Genomic DNA, 18,760 nt, shown 5'->3' on the forward strand with positions numbered 1-18,760 from the left:
GTTGAGCGACAGTGGTAGAGGATTATTCGTTTCGGAAAAGAGTTTATTCCACAAAAGGGCTCAATTCAGTTATTAAGACACTTTTTTAAAATTGGTTTGACTCTTTTTTCTTTTTTCTCCTTCCTTCCTTCTTTCCTTCCCTCCCTCCCTCCCTCCCTCCCTCCCTCCTTCCTTCCTTCCTTCCTTCCTTCCTTCCTTCCTTCCTTCCTTCCTTCCTTCCTTCCTTCCTTCCTTCCTTCCTTCCTCCCTCCCTCCCTCCCTCCCTCCCTCCCTCTCTCTCTCTCTTTCTTTCTTTCTTTCTTTCTTGACAGGGTCTCACTGTGTCACCTGGGCTGGAGTCATGGCATGATCTCCACTTACTGCAACCTCTGCCTCCAGGGCTCATGCGATCCTCACACCTCAACCTCCCAAGTAGCTGAGACTACATGTGCGCACCACTATGCTTGGCTGATTTTTTTGTTTGTTTGTTTGTATTTTTTGTAGAGACAGGGTCTCAATAAGTTGCTCAGGCTGGTCTCAAACTCCTGGGCTCAAGTGATCTGTCTGCCTCAGCCTCCCAAAGTGCTGGGATTACAGACTGAGCTGCCAGGCCTGGCTGGTTGATTTGACTCTCAATAAAACTTCAGAGGATAAATATTATAGAGGAGAAGGATGCATCTTAGAAAAATGAATAATGGCTGTGCTATTATGTTGCTTATTAACAAGGGGATTTATCGGCCAGGGGTGGTGACTCATGCCTGTAATCCCAGCACTTTGGGAGGCTGAGGTGGGCGGATCATGAGGTCAGGAGGTCGAGACCATCCTGACTAACACGGTGAAACCCCGTCTCTACTAAAAATACAAAAAAATTAGCCAGGTGTGGTGGCGGGCGCCTGTAGTCCCAGCTTCTTGGAAAGCTGAGGCAGGAGAATGACGTGAACCCGGGAGGCGGGGCTTGCAGTGAGCCGAGATCCGGCCACTGCACTCCAGCCTGGGCGACAGAGCAAGACTCCGCCTCAAAAAAAAAAAAAAAAAAAAAAAAAAAAAATCAGTATTTCTCAGCAGTGGGACCTGTAACCATAGATGAGCAATTCCACACGTTTTAATTGCAATGTACTTGTGTTAGCGGGGCTTGAAAGTCCAGAGGGGCCACGGAGGACAGGTTCCTCAAATTTTGCAGTGTTTATTTTTGCAGTATTTGACATACAGATGGGAAAATGAACATGAAGGTGGATAGGAAGAGAAACGGGCCAAGATAAACTTAAAAATAATGTCACAAGTTCAATCAGACATGAGGATGAGGCATCTTTCTGCTACTGATGCTCGATCAGTTGCGGGGGAAAGGACTTGGTTTATTTTTAAAAATTGGATTCGAGCACATCCAACAGCCAATTCAATATAATATATAATTTCTAAGCAACTACTAAGCACAGCAGGGCCCACAGAGGGGACTAAGAAACCATAGTTCCTGCCTGGGCCTGACCCCCGCTGGCTTTCCAGGGGCACGTAGCCATACTCTAGCTGAAAGGGATAACACGGAATGAAATGATGCTCTCCCCATCCCCTGAAAGGTCTAGAGCTGGTGGTTTGATAGAAGAAATAGAGATGCACCCAACAGCACTGGGAGAAAAAAATCAAAGGAGCATAGGAGAGAGGTAAATGGAATATAAGGAAGGGAGCAATCAGAGACAGGGAGGGAAAGGATTTCAGGTAGAAGTAATCCCTGTGCAAATGCTTGAAGGTAAGAAAGATTGCACTGTATTCATGCCTAGCATGCACCAAGCACTGTTGTAGGCACTGGATATGACATAAGGATAAGTAAAAGGATTAGCCCTCGAGCAGCTCAAGAGGGTAAGTTTGAAACAGAAAACAACACAGGGGAAGGAGTGGTCAGAGAGGGCTTCCTGGAGGAGGTGTCATTTGGGGCTGGGTCTTGAGGGTGTATAAGAGTTCACTAGTGGAAAATAAATGAAATACTGTGTCCTCCTCCTGGCTCAGACATGTAAAGAAGGGGTTCCTTCAGGGCTGCCTTGAGTCATCAGGGCTCTGTGAAGCCAGCTCACCCCGTCCCAGCCCCCTTCCTATGATCTATTCTCGCTGTGATTGAGGCTCTCTTCCCAACCCCTACAGGGTCCTCAGAGGAGAGGGAGGCCTTCACAAGGGCCAACCACCTGAACAAACTGGCCGAGAAGGAGGAGACAGGGATGGCCATGCGGATCCGTGTGGGCCAGAGCATGAACATGGGCAGTGACTTTGACGTCTTTGCCCACATAACCAACAACACTGCCGAGGAGTACGTCTGCCGCCTCCTGCTCTGTGCCCGCACCGTCAGCTACAATGGGATCTTGGGGCCCGAGTGTGGCACCAAGCACCTGCTCAACCTCAACCTGGAGCCTTTCTCTGGTAAGGGCCTGTGTTCCTGGAGCATTTGTTGACTGCCAACTGACAATGTGCTAGGTAGTGACCTAACCGCTTAGCATGTGTGATTTCACCCCACAGACACTTACGTGGCACTTACTCTGGGGCAGGCCCTGTCCTAAGCACTTTATACATATCAACCCACTTAATTCTTACAGCAAGAGTGAGGGGTGGATTCTATCATGGCTCCATTTTCCAGATAAGAAGATGGAGGCACAGAGAGGTTAAGTAATTTTCTTAAGGTCACACAGTTGGGGAGTGAACATGTCCTCTCAGCAGTTATACTGTTTGGTTTCACCTCAACTTCGTGTGACCCCTGCTGCCCTCTCCCAGTGAATTCCACTGTCTCCAGCCCCTCATGCCTCAGCAGCCTCTCCCCACGGGCCCTTCAAGAACCTCTCCTGTGCCTCTGGTTGCTCTCGGCCTCAGAGAAAAGGCTCTAGCCCAGCACCTTGGAAAGTGCCCGGTGCACTTTCCACAGTGATGGAGATGCGCTGAGTCTGCACCGCCTGTCCAGCATGGCAGCCACCGGCTCCACATGGCTGCTAAGCGCTTGAAAGGTGGCTGATGCAACTGCAGAACTTAAGTTGTTTTGTTTGTTTGTTTGCTTGTTTTTTATTTTTTTCGAGATGGAGTTTTGCTCTGTTGCCCAGGCTGAAGTGCAGTGACACAATCTCAGCTCACTGCAATCTCAGCCTCCCAAGTAGCTGGGGTTACAGGTGCGCACCACCATGCCCAGCTAGTTGTTGTATTGTTAGTAGAGATGGGGTTTCACCATGTTGGTCAGGCTGGTCTCAGACTCCTGGCCTCAAGTGATCTACCTGTCTCAGCCTCCCAAAGTGCTGGGATTATAGTCATGAGCCACTGCACCTGGCCAAAACTAAAGTTTTAATTGTGTTGAAAGTTAGCTAGCTACGTGTGGCCAGAAGCTGCTCTATTGGACAGAGCAGATCGGCAAGCCAAAGGTGGGAGTGTCCAGGCCTCTGCAGGGAGAAGTGCTTTCTTCCAGGACTTGATTGTCCCTCTTCAGTGTCCCCAGCACCAGCCTAGTTGCCTTTTTTTTTTTTTTGAGACAGAGTCTCGCTCTGTCACCCAGGCTGGAGTGCAGTGGCCGGATCTCAGCTCACTGCAAGCTTCGCCTCCCAGATTTATGCCATTCTCCTGCCTCAGCCTCCCGAGTAGCTGGGACTACAGGCACCCGCCACCTCGCCCAGCTAGTTTTTTGTATTTTTTTAGTAGAGACGGGGTTTCACCATGTTAGCCAGGATGGTCTCAATCTCCTGACCTCGTGATCCGCCCGTCTCGGCCTCCCAAAGTGCTGGGATTACAGCTTGAGCCACCGCACCCAGCCGCCTAGTTGCCTTTTTAGGTAGATCCCCTTCGCTGTGAAATGGTGTCATTAGACCACCCAACCCAGCCCTGAGCCAAGACTTTGTCACCAGGTTTCCCGCACAGAGGCCTGCACAGTGGTTGTCCCCTGGGTCCCTTTCACTGTGTGGCTCTGTCACTGTGCCTGGTTATCTTCCTAAAAATAAGCCTGAGGCCCTCAGAGGAGCCCTGACCACTCAGGTCACTTAGGGAGGCAGTGCGGGGCCAGGAATCAAGCCCAGGGCTCCACCCACAGCCCCCCCACCACCCAGCAGCCCCATCCCACTTTCTACCGTTTGGAGCCCAGCAGGCGTGAGGAGGGCAGAGGGGTCTCCAGGCTGGGAGAGAACCTGGGAGCTGCTGGGTGAGACATTAGCCATCCACCAAGGGGCAGCGGAATCAAGTAGGACATCGTCTTTGGGCAGCATCTCGCTGAGTCACCGGAGAAAATGGCCACCCCCCTGCACCTTAGCGTCCCCATCAGGCTCCTGGGGGTTATGATCTGACAGCGCAGGACCATTGGGAGTAAGAGAGTGTGCACACAATAGGCACTTGTGCCCGGGATTCAGTGTGGCCACACCTGGAGACGCTGGAGAGCCCCCGGGTGGGGCACGGTTTGCGTTTACAGTTTGTTTCCCCGTCTCTTTTCCCCGGACTCCTGCCTGTCAAACCAGTGATCGTCCCTCTCCTCTATGACGGTGCCTGGACCCTTGGCGCCCGTGGGCTGTCGTCTGGGGCACAGCTTTCACCCTCCTAAGAAAGCAGGTCTGTGTTGCGGGCGGGGCGTCTGCAGTGTTGACAGTTGCTGCCTCCTGGTTTTTCTATCTTGGGCCCACCGTGGGCACTCCTGGAGCTGCACCCCCTGGGCACACCCACTGTCAGGCCCTGGCAGACTCCTCAGCAGGGGCCAGGCCCTCAGAGGGCAGATCCTTTTGCTATCAGGACCGCCCCCAACACTAGGGCTGTTGAAAGACATTTTCTGAGGTCAGCAAGACCTGGCTTTGAATCTCGGCTCTGCTGCCCTCTGAACGCACCACCTTGGGCGTGGTGAACATGCTCTGAGTCTTAGGTCATGCTCCCCTGTTACATGGGGCGATGACATGCCTGCCTGATGCGCCCGCAGCCGTGAGGACTGAGGGAGAGGATGTGTGCTCAGGAGGTATCCGGAAAGGGCACAGCAGCGCCAACACGTGGTAGGGCCCTCACTCCTCCCTGAGGGCGAGTGCTAAGAGGTCTGGGGAGGCAAGAAGCTCATGGACCTTTCCTGAACACCTACTGTCCCAGGCAATGCTGTCAGCCCTGGGCTCAGGGGTTCCTGTGTCCCTGACACCTCGATGGTGTAGAAAGGACCTGGCCCTCGCTGCTCATCGAGGCCCCAAGAGTCTGGGACAGGATCCATCTCTACAGGCGTGTAGGGGTTCAGGACCCAAGGACACCCAAGTTCTAGTTCCTGCCACCTGCTGCCTGGCTGTGGGCTCCTGGGTATTCCTCTCCTCCACCCAGGCTACAGGTTCCCCATTCACACAAAGGGGAAGGTGGGTTCCTCTTTTAAGAGCCCTTCCAGCCCTGTTCTCTCTCTCTCTCTCTCCCCTCTCTCTCTCTCCTCTCTCTCTCCTCTCTCTCTCCTCTCTCTCTCTCCCCTCTCTCTCTCCTCTCTCTCTCTCTCTCCCCCCCTCTCTCTCTCTCTCTCCCCTCTCTCTCTCTCTCTCCCCTCTCTCTCTCTCCTCTCTCTCTCTCTCTTCTCTCTCTCTCTCTCTCTGTATGTGTATGTGTGTGTGTGTGTGTGTATATATATATACACATTTAGGAGGTCCAAGTGCAGTTTTGTTACACAGATATATTGAGCAGTGGTGAAGTCTTGGGCTTGACATTGGAGACCCAGTCCCATCGTTTCAATGCACACCCACCAGCTCCTTCTCGTGCTCAGAGCTGCTCCAAGGGGAGAAAGTGTCTCTCCTAGAATGAGTGGCAGGAGGTGAACTCCAGGCCTGGGCCAGACGCACCAAAATCACTCCCTCCCAGGCCTCTGTGGCGTCAGCCCTCACCTCTAAGACACCATCGGGTCACTGAGAGCATTGTTCCCCACTGGCACCAGCCAAGCGTGCTGGCTTTCCTCATCCTCCCAGGAATGTGCTCACCACAGAGGGGGTCCCTCCTGCCGGGGACCCACTGGAAGCATAGCCTTCAGGGAGGGGAAGGGGAGGACAGAAGGTCCTGGGCGTTGGCCTCTGGCTGGAAATTGGGGCTGGTCCAAGTGCCCTGTTGGAACCTCCAACGCCAAGCTCAAACTGAGATGGGTTCCCTCTAAGCCTCCATACTGCGGTTGAGTTGCCAAGTTCAAGCTGAGATGGGTTCCCTCTAAGCCCCCATACTGCGGTTGAGTTGCTTATTATTCTTTGAAGATAAGATCTGGGGAATTTCCGTGTGCTGGTGGACAGGAAGCCAGGCCCTGGACAGCTGAAAGGAATCCAGTTGCCCGCACCCTGCCTCCTTTCTCTGCTGCTTCTCTCTCTTCTCCTTCCTGCCTCCACCCTTTCATGTTCTGTCCTCCCTCATCCCTTCAGGTGGGTCACCGGAATGCAGACAATGCAGCCTCAGTGACTGTCCCCAGAGTAACCTTCTAGAACAGGGCAAATTGTCTAAAGAATGATTGAGACTGACCACACAGGTTTCCTCTTCCCAGTCAGCATCTGGCCCAAGACCAAGGCCATGGCCACTGGCTTGTGGATGGAGACTTTCAAAGGTCCAGCCCTGCCCTGGCCTCCACCTCTTAGAATAGTTGACAGTTGGGCCACATCCTCCAAGCTCCCGGAGGATAATGTTGTCCTTCTTTCCTGTGGAGCAAGCTAGAATTTCCACTCTGCACCACCAGGTCTTGACCTAGTAATTTTCACTCTCTTTTGTCCTTTTTGGCACAAAAGTTTTGGTTTTCTTCCCCAGATCACGTCATCTGATGAGAGGTTGGAGCAGATCCACCCAGGAAACGAAAGGCCAAAGGGGTGGGTAGGCCAGGGGAGCATTTTCCAAAGAGGGGGACGTGGACCACCAGTGTTCACAGTCAAAGCCTGAACCTGGAATCCCACAGTGGGAAAGTGACTGTCTCCTCCGGTCTCAATCCGTCCTTCAGGTGACCTCCTGGGGAAAGTCTCCGAGGGTGCTAATTTGCCTCTGGCCTCCCAAGTCTTGTCAATCTCTCTCTTTAGCAGTAGACTCAGGCCTGAAACTCAGAGGCCACAGCACATTGCTGTATCGGGCCAGAAGTGAATATGCGTGACTTTGTATTTTCTCTCTCTTTTTTTTTTTTTTTTTTACCCCTTGAGACAGGGTCTTACTCTGTTGCCCAGGCTGGAGTGCAGTGATGCAATCATGACCCACTGCAGCCTCGACCTCCCAGGCCCAAGCCATCCTCCCACCTCAGCCTCCCAAGTAGCTGGAACTGCAGGCTTACCCCACCATGCCTGGCTAATTTTTGTACTTTTTGTAGAGACGGGGTCTCACTATGTTGCCCAGGCTGGTCTCAAACTCCTGGGCTCAAGCAATCCTCCTGCCTCAGCCTCCCAAAGTGCTGGGATTACAGGCACGAGCCACTACACCCAACTACTTGTATTTATTTACTGCTCCTCCCTGCCTCCTACAAACAGACCCCAGTCTGTTTCCTTAAAAGCTAAGGTACATGAATCCTTAAAATGCTACACTACTAAGGCCCTCCAGCCTCAGTGTTCTTTTCAGAAACATGGGGCTAAGAACCACACTGCAGTGGGTGGGTTTGTTCCTGCCAGCTTCTTTCTCATCCCCACATCACTGTGCAGCTTTTGCTCTGTGATGACCTTTGGTCTTACCTCTGCCCAGCAGATGATAAGATCTAGGGAACAGAGATGAAACAGAGGGGAAACAGAGAGGGGAGGTCATCTCCCCAGGCTCACACAGCCAGTGAGTGGCCAGACCGGGCCAGAGGCAAGTCTCCCAGTCTGAGCAGTTACTGGCAGAGGTGATTCTTCATCTGTGCAATGGGTACAGCATCATGAGCCTCATGGAGGGAAATGACCTTATGTCCATGAGAGGCATTCTTCAGTGAGTGTGGACCATGTTGTTGGACTCTAAGATCTGGATTATTCGTCCAGATGCCTGCACAGTACATATCAGCTGTGTGACCTAGGACAATGTTATTTCACCTGCCGGAGCCTCAGTTTTCTCATCTGTAAGTTGGGTGGTAATACAAGTACAAGCCTTTTAGGGTTGTTATGAAGGTGAAGTAGGAGCTCGCCATGGGAAGTGCAGTGCCTGATGCAGCAGCAGATGTCGGCTCTGATCCTCCCCAGGATGAAGGGCCCCGCGGCTCACACACCCTGAGTCTGGAGCGCACCAGGCTCTTCCGGGACACTCGCTCAGCTAATCCTCCCACAGCCTTAGGAGTGCCTGTGCCATGCAGATCCAAACGTCAAGGACCTGGGAGGTGGAGTGGCTCATGTGGGGTCAACCCATTAGAGGAGGCAAAGGCAGGATTAGAACCCAGGCCCGTGGGAGTCCAAGTGTGTCCTCTACCCGCTGTTCTGTGTCCACTCTTCAGCTCCTCCCTGGGAACCCTGGAGCCACAGTGGGGAGTTTTGGGATCCGCCCAGCCATTCCCCTGCTGTGTGACCCCAAGCACATTCCTTCCCCTCTCTGTGCCTCTTGGAGTTGCAAGAGGAGAGTTGGGAGGGGTGATTCTGCATCATGAGCACCCTCCTTTCTCCCCTTCTGCAGAGAAGAGCATTCCTCTTTGCATCCTCTATGAGAAGTACCGTGACTGCCTCACAGAGTCCAACCTCATCAAGGTGCGGGCCCTGCTCGTGGAGCCAGTTATCAACAGCTACCTGCTGGCTGAGAGGGACCTCTACCTGGAGAATCCAGAAATCAAGATCCGGGTAAGGGCAGGCTGGGCAAGGGGCAGGGTCCCAGGGCAGCTCAGCGCTGGGGAGAGGGCAGATCCCTACCCCCACCCCAGACACCTGCATCCCTGTAAGCTCCAGACCTTTGGTGCCTTAGCGATCCTCAAATCCTAGCCTCATCGAAGAAAAGCATCATGAAGCCTAGAGAACTGGGGACTCGTAGACTCCAGGAAAGAATCTGAAAATCCCAGAGTGATAGGGTCATGGAATTTGGGGATCTTAGAGTCACGAATCCTTAAAATGCTATACTACTGAGACTGGAAACCCCACGCACTGGGCACTGGTGAGGCAGGGTGGGGTGGGGGAGTGAAGGGCACAGACTAGAGTCTCACTGTCTGAGTTTCTACCAGGGCAGCCCTGGGCATGTGACTTTGCCCTTCTGTGCCTCACTTTATTCATCTGTTATATGGGGTTAATAATAGCCCTGAGGGGTGTTGTAAGAATTAAAAGCATATCCACAGGAAACACACAGAGCCATCCGCAGCACAGGATGAGGGCTCACTGAAAGCTCACTATCCTTATCATCGCCATCATCATCATTATAGCCCTTCACTTACAGCGCCACAGCCCAGAACCCCTAAGGGTGACAATTACACTTAAATGGTAAACAGCAGAGGGAGAGGCGGTGAGCAATGTGCCAGACGTTCTGCTGGAGCTTGCGCATATTAGCTCAGTTAATCCTCACAAGAACCCTCCGTCACGAAGAATTCAAGGTGTGCAGAGTGGAGAGTAACTTCCCCAGGTCACATGAAGAAGGAGCAGAGATCAGCCTGGCTCAAAAGCCTGTGATCTTTCCCCTCCAGACCCTGGGACAAGGGAGGCACTTTGGGCACCCCCTGGGTCATGTGGAGCCTCACTGCAGCTCCATGCAGGAGAACCTGGGCAGGTAGCACGGTCAGTGTTTTCCCAATGAAGAAACTGAGGCACAGAGGTGGAGGGGGGTGATCGTGACAGACCAGGGTACAGCTTTGTTCAGCAAATATTGGGCCAGATGACAGTGAATATAGACGGCCCAGCTTGGATCCCACCTGCCCCTGACATCTGCCCCATGCCCTCTTCCAGATCCTTGGGGAGCCCAAACAGAAACGCAAGCTGGTGGCCGAAGTGTCCCTGCAGAACCCGCTCCCTGTGGCTCTGGAAGGCTGCACCTTCACTGTGGAGGGGGCCGGGCTAACCGAGGAGCAGAAGACAGTGGAGATGTAAGTGCTGGCTGCTCTAGCTTTGGGGCCTGGGGGAAGCGGGCAGATGCCAGTGGGGGTAGAGACTGTCCTTAGGCACCAAGCCCTGGCAGAAACCCCCTCCTCTCATCTCCCACACACACGTGTACCCACTCCCAAACACCCTGGGGCTAGAGTTCCCACCGTCACATCCTCTCTCGATGCTGACACCACCCATGCACAGATCTGCCACAGACCTCCACAGTGACGTCATCCATCAGTAAGCGCTCACCTGCAGACACATGCACCCTCACATAGACAGGTATCTGCCCTCTGAATGTCCACACATGTGCATGCACACACACATGCATGCGTGGGCGTCTCCTCATAGATACCTAGCTACACACATACAAATGAGCACACACTTATTTTTTACTTTTTTACTGTAATGTAACTTATATACAGTAAAAAGCATAGATCACCTATGTACAGCTCAATACCTTTTCACACACATGGCTACCTGAGCATATACCCACTTGTGCCCCCCAAATGCACCATCCGCTTTTATGCACACGGACACACGTGTGCACACGCACTGTTCACTCTAGGAGGGCACATTGTCCAGGCCCCGCAGAGGGCCGAGAATGAGACCCACTGATGACTGTCGGCATTAGCTCGAATTCGAGGAGACACTGTGCTGATCCTTGGAAGTCACGTGACTTCCTGGCTGGACCGCAGTACGGGGGAGCCAGGCCTTGGGCCCCTTTCCTTACCGTCCCTCTCTGGCTGCAGCCCAGACCCCGTGGAGGCGGGGGAGGAAGTTAAGGTGAGAATGGACCTGCTGCCGCTCCACATGGGCCTCCACAAGCTGGTGGTGAACTTCGAGAGCGACAAGCTGAAGGCTGTGAAGGGCTTCCGGAATGTCATCATTGGCCCCGCCTAAGGGACCCCTGCTCCCAGCCTGCTGAGGGCCGCCACCTTGATCCCAATCCTTATCCCAAGCTAGTGAGCAAAATATGCCCCTTCTTGGGCCCCAGACCCCAGGGCAGGGTGGGCAGCTTAGGGGGGCTTGTGGAAATGGAATGTGCCCCTGGCCCATCTCAGCCCCCTGAGCTTGTGGGTCCCCACTCACCCCCTTAGCTGTGAGGAATGCTCTGTGCCAGAAACAGTGGGAGCCCTGACCTTGGCTGACTGGGGCTGGGGTGAGAGAGGAAAGACCTACATTCCCTCTCCTGCCCACATGCCCTTTGGAAAGCCATTGACCACCCGCCATATTGTTTGATCTACTCCATAGCCCCTTGGGGCGTGCAAAAAACGGACAGCATGCCCCTTGGCTGGATCAGGGAATCCAGCTCCCCTAGACTGCATCCTGCACCTCTTCCCCTGACTGCACCCAGCTCCAGGGGCCCTTGGGACAGCCAGAGCTGGGTGGGGACAGTGATAGGCCCAAGGTCCCCTCCACATCCCAGCAGCCCAAGCTTAATAGCCCTTCCCCTCAACCTCACCATTGTGAAGCACCTACTATGTGCTGGGTGCCTCCCACACTTGCTGGGGCTCACGGGGCCACCAACCCATTTAATCACCATGGGAAACTGTTATGGGCGCTACTTCCAGGATGAGGAGACTGAGGCTTAGAGAAAGAGGCGGCCCCCTCCGCACCAGTGGCCTCGTGATTATTAGCCAGGCTGGGTAATGTGAAGGCCCAAGAACAGAGTCTGGGCCTCTGACTGTGAGTCCACTGCTCCACTTATGACCCCAGCCTGACCTGAGACTGTCAGAGAGGCTGTCTGGGACCTGATCAAAAAAAGATTCAGCTGAGACAAGGAGGTAGGGAGGGGACTGGGGGACTGGGAGTCAGGGCCCTGGCTGGGTTCAGGTCCCACATCTGACCAGGTGCTGCCTTCCCCTCTCTGGGCCTCGGTTTCCTTATTGGTCAGAGGAGTGATTGAACCAGCTCATCTCCAAGGGTCCTCTCCGCTCCATCTTTGCAATGCTTTTATATGGCCCAGCCTTGTGAATAACCACAAGGTCCACTCCTTGCTCCACAAAGCCTTAAGCCATAGGCCCAGGATATTTCTGAGAGTGAAACCATGACTGTGACCACCTTCTGTCCCCAGCCCTGTCCTGGTCCCCTCCTGTGCCCAGATACCACCCTTCAGACCCCGGTTCTAGAGGAGAAGAGCCCTGGACACCCCTGCCCTACCCAGGAGCCTGCCCGCTGCAATGCCTAGACTTCCCAACAACCTTAGCTGCCAGTGCTGGTCACTAACCAACAAGGTTGGTACCCCAGATACCCCTTCTTTGCAGGGCTAAGGCCCCCAAACACAGCCCCTGCCCCTGAGGAAGCTTGGGGAGCCTATGAGTTGTCAGCTGTGATTTTATCTCCTGCTCTTTCTACATGACTGGGCCTCCCTCAGGCTGGAGGAAGGGGGGATTCTCTATTGAAGGAGATCACAGCCTCCAGGGCCCCCCCCAAATCCCAGAGAAGGACTTGGAGAGAATCATGCTGTTGCATTTAGAACTTTCTGCTTTGCACAGGAAAGAGTCGCACAATTAATCAACATATATATTTTCTCTATACATAGAGCTCTATTTCTCTACGGTTTTATAAAAGCCTTGGGTTCCAAGCAGGCAGTAGATGTGCTTCTGAACCGCAAGGAGCAAACACTGAAATAAAATAGTTTATTTTTCACACTCAAACTAGGTCTGGTCTGGTCCTTTATGAGTTTGGAGGGAGAAGGGTGGACGAGCTCGCTTACACCTGGACCCCCACTTCCTGCCTAGAAGTCTTTCCTGAGCCTCAGCCCTGTCCCTGGGTTTAAATTTTACTGGCATTCAAGGTCCTACACAGTCTGGCTCCATCTCCGGCCCCTTCCACCAACAATCTCTTTGGGGGCCATAATTAACTTCCTGTATCCCCAGAACACCCCGCAGTTGTCTACCTCTTGGCTTTTGTGTGTGTAGTTCCCTGAGCCTGTAGTGCCCCTCCTCTCCTTTCCCTGTTTGGCAAACTCCTACTCATCCTATAATGCTTAACACCAAACTCACCTCTTCTATGAAGCCTTCCTTGATTTCTTTTCAGGTCCCCAGAGTCCTGGAATATGGACCAATTCAAACATTTATCACAGTAAATTTTACTTCCACGTTGGCCTATCTGTCCCCTTCTCCATCCTATCTGAAGCCCTTGAGGCAGGGACCACATATCTCTTAAACAGACACTAATAAATGCTGAATTGGTAAATCAATGTTTTCCAACTCAGCCCCCACAAGACCTGTGCTGTCCGATAGAAATAAAACATGAGCCACAAATGCAAGCCACATACGTAATTTAGAATTTTCTAGTGACCACTAGACTCTTTTTACTTTGAAAAGAGTAAAAAAGGCCGGGCGCGGTGGCTCAAGCCTGTAATCCCAGCACTTTGGGAGGCCGAGATGGGCGGATCACGAGGTCAGGAGATCGAGACCATCCTGGCTAACACGTTGAAACCCCGTCTCTACTCAAAAAAATACAAAAAACTAGCCGGGCGATGTGGCGGGCGCCTGTAGTACCAGCTACTCGGGAGGCTGAGGCAGGAGAATGGCGTAAACCTGGGAGATGGAGCTTGCAGTGAGCTGAGATCCGGCCACTGCACTCCAGCCTGGGTGACAGAGCCAGACTCGGTCTCAAAAAAAAAAAAAAAAGAAAAGAAAAGAGTAAAAAGCCATAGGTGGAATTAGCTTTAATAATGTATTTTATTTAATCCAATATATCCAAAACATTATTTCAACATGTAATCAATATAAGAATCAGTAAGGTATTTGACATTCTTATTTTTGTATTCAATCTTTGAAACATGGTGTGTGTTTCACACTGATAGCCCATCTCAATTCGAACTAGCTGCATTTCAAGTGCTCAGTAGCCAGTCTGGCTAGTACTGGATGAAGCAGGTCCAGACTGCGATTCCATGGGTGTGTGGACCTGGTCATTCATTTCATTCCCCACCATCGAAGCACTTAAGCACTCATGAGTGTCTGTTGAATGAATAGATGATGCGGACAGTCCCCACCCTTGGAAAGTCATGTCGAAAGACATGACATGCACATTAAAAATAAATCAAAATAAAAACATGACATCACGTGTTCTGGGTGCCGAATCCTTCTGTTCCTTGGACGCTACAACCTGGTGCTGGCTGGGTGGCTTGAGAATTGCATCAGTGAGTCACCGGCTGGAAAACAGAAACCGCACTACTATTTCAGGCAGAGAGGGAGTTCATAGAGGAAGTTCACTCCAGAAGTATCCAAAGGGGCGGAGGAGCAGATGGGAGAAGGAGCGTGACCTAGAAATTGGGAAGCAGCTGCAAAGCCCACGAGCTGGCGCCCACAGCCCTAGAACCAATATAGCTGCTGGGAAATACAGAGCCTGTGGAAGCCGCCTGAGGCTGCAGCCAGAGGCAGGCTGGCATCTCCCCTCCCCAGGCCTCTTTCCCACTGGCAGGTCCTAACCTGAAACTGGCTGGCAAGCAGCTCTGGGAAATGTCATTTTTCAGCTTCCAGACCCCTGAAATACAGAGAGGGTAAGCAAGGGCAAGGATGGAGTAGTTGGGACCTATTGCCATTCCCTGTGCTAAAAACACTTTTACGATATATCCTCTCTACCTAATGAACTCTTACTCAGTCTGCAAAAACCTGCTCCAAGGAGGCCTCCCCTGTGAAGCCTTCCTGGTCTGCAGCCAACTGCTTTGACCTCTAGATCTCCCCAGACCTTTACGATACTGGATACTCAGCAGCCTTAGTTAGAAATAGCTGTTTCTGTGCCTGTCCCCTGTTCCAGAGCACCCCGAGGGCAGGGTCAGGGCACAGCCCCAACAAGGGCTGCCAACTCTGGCTCCCAGGCCTGACAGCCTCCCAGCTATAGAGCAGGGGCAGGGCTGCTCCAGCCAGGGCTGCTGACACTGGGCAGGTGCACAGGCCTCCCTGATCAGCCCCCAAGCCTGCCCCACTCCAGGCAGCCCACTAGCCAGGAACCCAGGAAGGCGAAGCATACTGACTCTTTGGGGTGCATATGTCCATTTTACAGACAAAGAAAAGGAGCCTGAGGCCTTGCCCCTCAAACCCCATGTGAGGGCTGAGTCTGGGCCCCACAAGGACAGTGCTGAGCACTGCTCTTTGGCAGGTCAGGGCTGCCGATCCCCACCCAAGCTCTGCTCATAGCTTGGTGCCAGGGGCCTGGACTCTGGATCAGAGCTGGCTCTGCCACAGATTCACAGTGTGGCTTCAGGCAGGTTGTCACCCTCTCTGTGCCTCCACTTCCTTATCTATCAAATGGGGATGACACGGTGTCTACTTCCGTGACTAATACGCGGGTTCAATAAAATAGTGCACATCAGGTACCTAGCTGTGTCTCGGCACATCATCCTCCTAACAGCCAATAGTGACTGCAGGTCAGAAATCCTTACATGCATCGAGTTATTTACTGCCTTCATTTTATAGATTAAAAAAATGAGGCATAGAGAGGTTAAGAAATGTGCCCAAAGTCACACACTTGGTAAGTTTCAGAGCTGGGACTTGATCCCAGGCAGCTTCCCTCCCCAAGGCAGGGCCTAGCCTGGAGAAGGCCCAACCTCTACCAACACCCTCCCCTCCTACCATGTTCCAGGGCTCTCAGGGGAGGCGACCCATGCAAGCTCTGACAGCCCTCAGCCCTTGTGGAGAGGGGTTCTGATTGGGTCCACCCTCCCTCCCCTAAAGACTTTCTTCTCTCCAGCTGCTTTTGTTTACCTAGGATGCCCGCCAGCTCACCCCTTGGCCTCAAGCCAAGCTCAGAACAACAGAATGTTGATGGAGTTGGGGAAAGAGGGGCAGAGGCTGGGAGGCCAAGGCAGGGCCTCCTAGAAGCACGTTTACTTGAGGCTGGCACTGGGTCAGAACATACACTCCCCCAGCCTCCCCAGCTCCCTCTCCAACAGGCCTGGGCAGAGGCACAGAGATACATCTGGGAGTCGGAGAAGACCTGTGTTCCATTTCAAAGGGGAAAGGCCAAACGGAACCATCAAAAGCAAAAGTGATGAAAAAATGATGGTGTATCCAGCCTTGAGAATGCAGGCTCTGTGATGAGGACGCAGGCTCTGTGATGAGGACGCAGGCTCTGCGAAGAGAACGCAGGCTCTGTGATGAGAACACAGGCTCTGCAATGAGGGCGCAGGCTCTGTGATGAGGACGCAGGCTCTGCGAAGAGAACGCAGGCTCTGCGATGAGAACACAGGCTCTGCAATGAGGGCGCAGGCTCTGTGATGAGGGCGGCAGGCTCTGTAATAACGCAGGCTCTATGACGAGAACGCAGGCTCCGCGATGAGGACGCAGGCTCCGCGATGAGGGTGCAGGCTCGGTGATGAGGATGTAGGCTCTGTGATGAGGGCGCAGGCTCTATGATGAGAACGCAGGCTCTATGATGACAACCCCGCCATGAAGGTCACAGGCAGACACAAAGGACTACACGGTTCCACCCATGTGAAGTTCACCAACAGCTGTGATCATGCTTCCTCTGGTGGGAGACAGGCCGAAGGCAGCCTGAGGGGCTGCGGGGGCCTGTGATGGTTTTTCATTTTCTTCATCTGGGTGCTGGGTAAACAAGCACGTTCAACATGGAAAGATGTGTCCATCGCATATGCATGACGGCACTCCGTTTGTATGCATGATATACTTCAATGTGAGTTTTTTAAAAAAATACAATACTCAAGGGTTCTAAAAGTTCAAAGGGATGGAGAAAAAGGAATCAGTGTTTTTGAGTCATGCTCTGCACCAGGCACTATGCAGGGACTTCTCGGGGAGCACAGGGCATTTTTGAGGGCAGGCTTGAGGTCAGGTGCCTCAAGTCCTGAGTCCCCTCCATACCTTTTTCTGGGAGATAGGGGTTCCAGTAGGGTACACCTCCTAGGGATATTGTGAGCCTTAAACAAGATGCTTTATATGTGAAAATAAGACTGTAAGGCCAGGTGCAGTGGTTCACACCTGTAATCTCAGCACTTTGGGAGGCTGAGGTAGGAGGATCACTTGAGTTCAGGAGTTTGAGACCAGCCTGGGTAACATGGCGAAACCCCATCTCTACAAAAAATACAAAAAAATTAGCCAGGCGTGGTGACGTATTCCTGTAGTCCCAGCTACTCAGGGGGCTGAGGCTGGAGGATTGCTTGAGCCTGGGAGGTGGAGGTTGTAGTGAGCCAAGATTGCACCACTGCACTCCAGCCTGGGAGACAGAGAGAGAGAGAGAGTGATCTGGGGCGTTTGTGAGCTGGAGTGTTTGTGAGGAGGGGAGTTTGTGAGCCCAGAAAGCGGAGGGGTAGCTGGGAAGTTTGTGAGCTGGGGCTGGGGAGTTAGGCAGGGACCAGAGGTGAGCACCAGGCAGAGGTGACTTCCTGGGAAGCTGATGACATTTAAGCCTCAGGGAGATTCATCTGCAGGAGCCCCCTACCAGGAATCCCAGGAAGCCCGGCAGTGTTCACACAGGGCAGGGACCCAGGTCGTTATCAGGAAACATCTGAATGCGCACAATTCTGGGAAACAGGCTCAGAAACGCTTAGAAGAAAGGAATCGAAACTTGAAAGTCTCCAGCAGTTTGTTGTGATTTCTTTTCACATTCTTTATAAATATTTACTTTTGTACTCAATTTATCATTTTCTTTTACTTTTATCTTTTTTTTTGTACTCAATTTATCATTTTCTTTTATCTTCTTCTTCTTCTTCTTCTTTTTTTTTTTGAGACAGAGTCTTGCTCTGTTGCCCAGGCTGGAATGCAATTGTGTGATCTCGGCTCACTGCAACCTCTGCCTCCTGGGTTCAAGCAATTCTCCTGTCTCAGTCTCCTGAGTAGCTGGGATTACAGGCACATGCCACCACACCTGGCTACCTTTTGTACTTTTAGTAGAGACAAGGTTTCACCATGTTGGCCAGGCTGGTCTTGAACTCTTGACCTCAGGTAATCCACCTGCCTCAGCCTCCCAAAGTGCTGGAATTACAGGCGTGAGCCACCATGCCTGGCTTCTTTTTCTTAAAGATGTTCCCTCAAACTTAAAACCATGATGTGGTATGACAGCCTCCTCATGAGAATGACTAAAAATGAAAAAACAAAAAATAGATACGCACATATATGTGTGTGTGTATCTACCTATTGGGGGGTGTGTGTGTGTATCGGGGTGTGTGTGTGTGTGTGTGTGTGTATATATATATATACACTCACACACATCTATATAGCCCCTAATATGGGCCAGGTGCTGATTTAGGCCCTGAGGACAGGCTTGTCCCACAGAGCATTCAGACAGACCACCAGTGTGAAGTGAGAGGTGCCATGAGGGAAGGACTAGTGTTCAGAATAATGGGGATACACACACACACCCCGTATGTGTGTATACATATCTACACACACAGTATATACGCACACATACACTGTGTGCACTGCACGCATGAACTAGGTCCTACCACACACACACACACACTGTGTGTACCCACACACACACACACACACACACACACACACTGTGTGTACCCCCCCACACACACACACACTGTGTGTACCCCCCCCACACACACACACTGTGTGTACCCCCCCCCACACACACACTGTGTGTACCCACACACACACACACTGTGTGTACCCCCCCACACACACACACTGTGTGTACCCCCCCCACACACACACTGTGTGTACCCACACACACACACACACACTGTGTGTACCCACACACACACACACAGTGTGTACCCACACACACACACACACACACAGTGTGTACCCACACACACACACACACTGTGTGTACCCACACACACACACACACACACACACTGTGTGTACCCACACACACACACACACACACACAGTGTGTACCCACACACACACACACACTGTGTGTACCCACACACACACACACACACACAC

The 18,760-nt window shown here is 52.4% G+C and overlaps 1 protein-coding gene and 1 long non-coding RNA gene across 3 annotated transcripts in view; one reads left to right on the top strand and one right to left on the bottom strand.

The window, feature by feature from the left end:
• LOC105496321 (transglutaminase 2) overlaps positions 1 to 12,550 on the top strand; it is a 38,496-nt gene extending 25,946 nt beyond the window's left edge. The window contains exons 10-13 of the mRNA XM_011766654.2: positions 2,110 to 2,382; positions 8,509 to 8,669; positions 9,756 to 9,892; positions 10,643 to 12,550. Of these exons, the coding sequence (XP_011764956.1) occupies positions 2,110 to 2,382; positions 8,509 to 8,669; positions 9,756 to 9,892; positions 10,643 to 10,793 (722 nt within the window). The 3' untranslated portion in view covers positions 10,794 to 12,550. The remainder of the gene's footprint in view (positions 1 to 2,109; positions 2,383 to 8,508; positions 8,670 to 9,755; positions 9,893 to 10,642) is intronic.
• Positions 12,551 to 13,654: 1,104 nt separating this feature from the next.
• On the bottom strand, positions 13,655 to 16,033 carry LOC139358463 (uncharacterized). 2 transcript variants are annotated; one of them, XR_011613368.1, is made up of 3 exons: positions 15,840 to 16,033; positions 14,333 to 14,387; positions 13,655 to 14,055 (listed from the first exon to the last, which is right to left on the bottom strand). It is a non-coding gene; the product is annotated as an uncharacterized lncRNA (long non-coding RNA). The 2 variants fall into 2 exon arrangements; XR_011613367.1 differs by having other exon boundaries at positions 15,608 to 16,033.
• Between the last annotated feature and the right edge of the window lie 2,727 nt (positions 16,034 to 18,760).

Source organism: Macaca nemestrina, chromosome 15 (genome assembly GCF_043159975.1).
Source record: "Macaca nemestrina isolate mMacNem1 chromosome 15, mMacNem.hap1, whole genome shotgun sequence".
NCBI lineage: Eukaryota > Metazoa > Chordata > Mammalia > Primates > Cercopithecidae > Macaca > Macaca nemestrina.